Source organism: Tribolium madens, unplaced genomic scaffold (genome assembly GCF_015345945.1).
Source record: "Tribolium madens isolate multiple individuals breed KSU strain unplaced genomic scaffold, Tmad_KSU_1.1 Scaffold_3;HRSCAF=73;Tcas5.2_LG2, whole genome shotgun sequence".
In the NCBI taxonomy this organism is placed as follows: domain Eukaryota; kingdom Metazoa; phylum Arthropoda; class Insecta; order Coleoptera; family Tenebrionidae; genus Tribolium; species Tribolium madens.
The window spans coordinates 2,498,719-2,504,640 of record NW_025401006.1 but is presented as its reverse complement, the minus strand read 5'-3'; the positions used below and the strand labels follow the sequence as shown (position 1 = coordinate 2,504,640).

General features: G+C 34.9%; 1 protein-coding gene across 1 annotated transcript; it reads left to right on the top strand.

The window, feature by feature from the left end:
* The first annotated feature begins 4,132 nt into the window (after window positions 1-4,132).
* Window positions 4,133-5,512, top strand: LOC123007488. Its single transcript, XM_044402817.1, has 8 exons — window positions 4,133-4,281; window positions 4,336-4,538; window positions 4,590-4,627; window positions 4,685-4,753; window positions 4,827-4,868; window positions 4,923-5,036; window positions 5,100-5,162; window positions 5,211-5,512. The coding sequence occupies exons 1-8, from the start codon at window positions 4,264-4,266 to the stop codon at window positions 5,414-5,416; spliced, it is 753 nt and encodes a 250-aa protein (XP_044258752.1). The 5' UTR covers window positions 4,133-4,263; the 3' UTR covers window positions 5,417-5,512.
* Window positions 5,513-5,922: the final 410 nt, after the last annotated feature.

The window sequence follows — 5,922 nt, the reverse complement described above, 5'->3', positions numbered from 1 at the left end:
GCGCGTTTTGCCCTTATCAGGTCTTAACAGTGAATGAAGCAACAATATTAATGATTTTCCACCTTTGTCAATATTTGAAATAGGTGTAAATAACTTAATTTTGGTGAAAAATGGAAATTTGATTTATGCACGAAAGCTTAGCACGTGAATAGGTGAATACGGTCTTGGGTAAGGTGTGTTAATAACCAGGCGTTTAAAAGTTGAATTTATTAACTTTGGCATATCTGCGTGCGTGTGGGGGTTTAATTGGGGCACAAACACATTCATCCATCAAGTTGGCACTGGACATTGCCTGATCTTGACAATTCATTGCCTCGGAAGTAAAAGCGAACTGTTTGACGCTAAATTAGATTCAGCGAACCTTTATAATCCGCTCTATTTTTCAAGCTTTTCCAGTCATTGATCTGACGTAAATGTATTGAGTTATCAATTTTTAAAATCTAATTAACGCCATTCGAAAACTCCAAGTTTTATCTGATTTCAGAAAAAAGATTTGTACGCCCGCCCACAAAAAAGGCGATTTTTAATTATGGTAAGTGCAAACAAATTCGTTTCGAATTTTTCCCAACGAAATAAATATGAAGCTTAACGCCGCTCTAATCAAAATTCTGTTCAGTAAGCGACCACGAATTTCCTGGATGTTTTAAATTATCAAGAGAGGATTTAACTATATGATAATAATACTAATGAGCGATTCTTGCAGGCGCCTCTCAACTATTCCGGGTATTTACTAACGATAAACGGCATTAACATACATACAAATTTATTACCACTTCGTAATGGACATTAACATACACATAAACGGCGACACAACTGTTACGTCTTTCCGGTCTCCTCAAAACTTTGTCCTGCATTAAACCTATTTTTTTTTCTTATTGAAACTAAGAAATGTACACATAGTTTAAATAAAATTTACTTAAGAACACCATGATTAAATAGATTAACTTTGCGATAAAGAAATAACCGTTAAACGAGATCTGAAATTCGTCGAAACATTTTAAAAACAATGACTCGGACAGTCTGGAAAGAACCTCTTACGTTTTTTATTACCTATACTCACTGCATTAACATAAAAATAGTGCACGGTAATTTCCTTTAAGTCAGACGTGTTATACAGAGCAAAATAGTGCGATTTATTCGTCTGAGAATACATTTTACCTTTTTTATTTTTACCTTGCCTGATTAGAAACATTATTAACTTAACTTTAAAATATTCGTCATTAAGTCTTGATGTAGTTATCAAGTGATAGACATATCTTGGTCGAGAGATATCGTTACCTCTGCAGGGTACGTGCCCTGCTTACTCAATTTATCCTTCTAATTTACAGTGTATCAAGCACCCGCCGCGCTGTTGCATGCTGGATTTTATGCTCCTGGAGGAATACAGGTGCTCCACTGAAAGTTGGCAGGAGGATAACGGGATTTCCACACCGCTACTTACTAGTACTCGGGAAGAATTTAAAATAAATTGCGTTTCTGAGTCTCTTGTCATGATTTTCGAGGTCGTGATGACGGGCGAGTTTTGTGAAGAGGCTACTTTATAGGGAATTAAAATAGATGGTGCTGATGTAACGCCATTTAATTGCATCTGAAGTGCACTATAGGAATACAAAAATGGCCTCTGTGTCCATGCGAGCGCGATTCTTATCAGTTGTTGACACGGATATCAGCTTGGTGTTATAGCACTGTAAAGGCGTCTCCCTGTCGCGGTTTATGTGCACACGGTCCAATTAAACCGCCCCAACACTAATTAGACTTTTACAATCCTCGGAATTTATTTTATCGCCGAGAGGTGTTAAAAGTGCGTGCTTTACATGGTTGCGTTGCCTTCCGCTTCTTTGCCAACCTTTATTGCTCGTCTTACTTTACAATCTACCCGTATCATTACGGCCTCTAATTGTCCAGATTTAGCGCCGCGAGTTGTTTGATTATTCCGGGAGTTTTCCGGTGGTGCAGACTGTGTGCAGAAGCAGTATAAGGTCGACAAGTCGCACGACGCAGACGATATATTTGACCAATTATCGGGAACCCCGTGCAATGCCACGTCGTGATAAATCCAGGGAGACAGCTATTATTTTATTGACTCGCTAACGATCTTTGCAAAGTTCGACGTGAGAAACGACGAGTTATACAGCGCAATTATAATTTCTGCACCTCGACAACAGGTTGTCATTAAAGTTTCAACTTCTTTTCCTAAAGTTGTACTAATTGGTGAAAAATTTGGAATTTCGCAAAAAAAAACATTATTCACTCCCAAATGTTTCTCTCTTGTATACTGGAACGGCGTTATTGGATAATAAAATACAGTAGCTTTATTGACTTCTAAATTATGGCAGGTACCTGTTGCGTCGGCGAAATTCACAAACTTATTTCTAGGAAACCTTCCAACTGTAATGGATCAAGTGTTAAAACTGTATAAAACTTAGTTTCCTCAAAAATACAAAATAAATAAATATGAAGTAGAAAAACAAATGCTTGAAACCTTTAAGGCAAATACATACAAATAAATTACATTAAACATTTATCTTTAAATTTCCAAGATGTATGTACCTACACGTCAAAGAAAGAGAAATACAAAAGTGTATATTTATGCAGCCCGTTACCGGATTATTATCTTCTTTTGTAAGACGCTAATAATGTTAAAATAACAATTGGGAGAAATTCAGCCAAGGTGTTTGTAATAAAACTAATGGACCACTTTCATTGTACTGAAACTGTGGGAAAATGGAGCAGAAAATTCGTTGTGGAAATAAGAGAACATAAACCGATTCAAGCTCCACTCTATAAATTATTCATAAATAAAATTAACAAATTGCGTTAATGAAGAGTATCCATACAAAACGTGCATAAGTCTATCTTTTTTCTGTGACAAGACAGTTTGTTACAATTTCCAACCTAGTAATTATTTTATTAAAATAAAAATAAAAAATAGAATGTGAAAAAGCACTGTTTCAAATAGGTAATAATAGCATGAACAGCATTCTCGTTTGCGTTTTATGCGTACATTCTACTCTTGACATTAATTTACATAGACATTACCTGCCTACTGAATAAAACCGTTTAATATTATTCATGATATTCTCTTCAAATAGGATCAGTGTTTCGAAATTACTTATTGTAGCATTTAGACAAAATATCCAGATATTACGAGGCGGTACCGTTATTTCAAAAATAAAGACGAAGCAATGGCGGTGTCTAATGATAGCTACGCTACATTCTTTTAGAGTCCATGAAATAAATATCAGCATGGTATATCCGCTAGCCGGGGTCCAAAGTTATAAATCTATAAAGTTTTCTGGCACGCGTTATGGCACTCCTGCAGTGACTCTGTGCCGTCCCACCATTGACAACTGTTTTATGTTTTGACAGCTGGAAACAAAAGTACTGTTCTATTTCTTTCATTACGTCGCTTCTCTATATTTTCTAACATATCGCGATAGGGTTATGAATGTAGGTACGTATGCGCTGACCATTTTTACGGCTCCCTCTGGAACACTTGTAACTTTTGTTATAAACTGTTTTCCGCCCTCTCTCAATCAAAGGGGTTCGGCCCTGACACCCACAGTTTTAGACAAATCGACGAATTCGGTATCATTAATCTACAGTTTTCTGCAAATTTTACTTAGAATCCTACACTGTTATTTTATTTATGAAAAAAAGTAGGTAATGTAGTCGATGGCTTTAATTCTTTAAATCTCAATCGATGTTGTTTTTTTGGTGAATTTGTTTACGCTTTTTTTTTATAAAAGCGGTATTTAGATACGGGTCCGTGGTTTTTATTTAGAGCTTGAAATTTTCTTCTGTTGCCTGATGATTTGGTCAAATCAGAGTTGAAAACAGAATAACATGCTTCAATCAACTATGGCCAACGCTTGAATAATTTCCTTCATTTGCAATTCGTAGCTCACGATAAAAATGTCCAGAGGAGCGTGAATTTTTAACAATGATTACAGCTGAAATACTTTATAACTTTATGATTCATGACTTAATTGTGGTGGAACTAGTGTAAATAAATTTTATTAGTCATGTAGAATAAATATAAATCGTGTTTATGCGAAGGAATTCAGGCTACTACATTGTTCTCATGATGTAGCGGTTCTTGTTAATTCGTACTTATCTTTAATTAAATATGTATTTTGGCGTCAAAGTTTTTATCTTAATTGTTTTACCTACTATTTTTTTGTCATGACACCTAGGACAAAATGTATTTAAAACAACCCACAAAGAAGTGGTTTTGTAGTTTCTGTTGGATTTGCATTCAAGATGAAGCTTTTGGTGGTGGTAAGCGCTTGAAACTTACTCCTAATTAGTCTTAGTACATACGTTATTTCATAGGTTATTTTTCTTATTCCAAGCTTGGCTACAGCTTTTCGGTTCCATCAAAGACCAAACATTTATGTTTGTCGAAAAAGAGGAATAAATTGTATTAATGAGAACACATTTGTTTTTTGTAGAGGATTTTTCCAACATATACTTGTTGACAAATATTCTTTTCAGTGCCCAGAAGGTTACTTATGCTCAAATAATTCTAAATTTACGTAAGTGCTTGATCATGCTATCTATCAATTTTTATTAAAAACATTTTTTAGTTGTATTGAAGATCCAGACTATAAAAATGATTCAGACGGTAAATATGGTTTTTAAAGTAAACAAATTATTTAAAAAAATGTTGTTGTTTTTTTAGAAAGCGGTGAAATTAGCACAACTGAATCTGACGTGGTTGTTACTTTTGTTAGTTCAAAAAAACCGATAGGTAAGTAGCATTTTCGCATAACAAACTTAGTTTTATTTTATTTTTATATAATATTTACTTCTAATGAATTTAGATCACAGTACTGAAGAAAATCAAGATTCAGATGAGAGTGGAGGTACGATGCTTGACTAGTTTTTCAATTTTACTATTTTTAAATATAATTTTGCAGAAACAGAACCCGAACCAGTTTCGACAACTGTAGAAACAACAGAAGATGATATCGATAGTGCAGAAAAAGAAGATATAACATCATTTATTCCTGAATCTACAACATATTCACCAGGTAAGTTTATTTTCATCAAATTTAATACGTTAACGTAATACATATTAATTAATAACGTTTCAGAATCATCAGAAGAGAATGAAACCACTGATCAAAGTGAAGAAAATAATGCAGATGAAGCTATTGGTTGAACTTGTTATTTTGTATTGCATTGAATTACTATTTTTTTTTTAGACGATAATGACCAAAATATTAACATTGAGCCTAAGTGTACATCGGTCGATGAAACCTTCCCAGGGCCTTCTTGCTCCAAGTACTACAAATGCCAAAGTATGTTAATATGGACTTTCCCCGTGTTGCAACTTTGCGAAGACGGGAAAAGTTTCGACACTGCAACATCTAGTTGTGTGCCATCGTCCGAAAGCGATTGTACCGATTAATTATTCTAGAAATCCTTTTATGGCTGCAATAAAAGGTTTAAAGTTTTTCGTAGGCGATCATTATTACGTTGTGTGAATAAATTGTTTTAAATTCTATTCATTTCCCCTGCCCCGTGCCCATCCTTTTTCGTTTCGACACTGTTTAGGCAGACCGAACAAATTACTTTTCCATCCTAAATTTCTGTATTGGGAGAAATTCGTCGAGGAATTGTTGTTTGTTTCGGACAGTATTGGAATCTATGACGACAGGAGTTCAGTCCTTAAAACAAGGTTGCTCTGCATTTTATTGAATACCGTGGGCGTCGTTTATTACCAGAGTAGAACCCGAAAGGAAAACTCAATTGGTTTTTCGTCGACGACCATGTCGCACGCTAATACTGACCACTTTCCCTAGAGACAGTGACAAACGCTTAAACACTTAACCACTCTTTTGTGTGCAAATAAAACTCAGTAAAATAAACAATTTTTGCAAATTAATTCCCATCATGCAGAAAGCGAACCAAAAT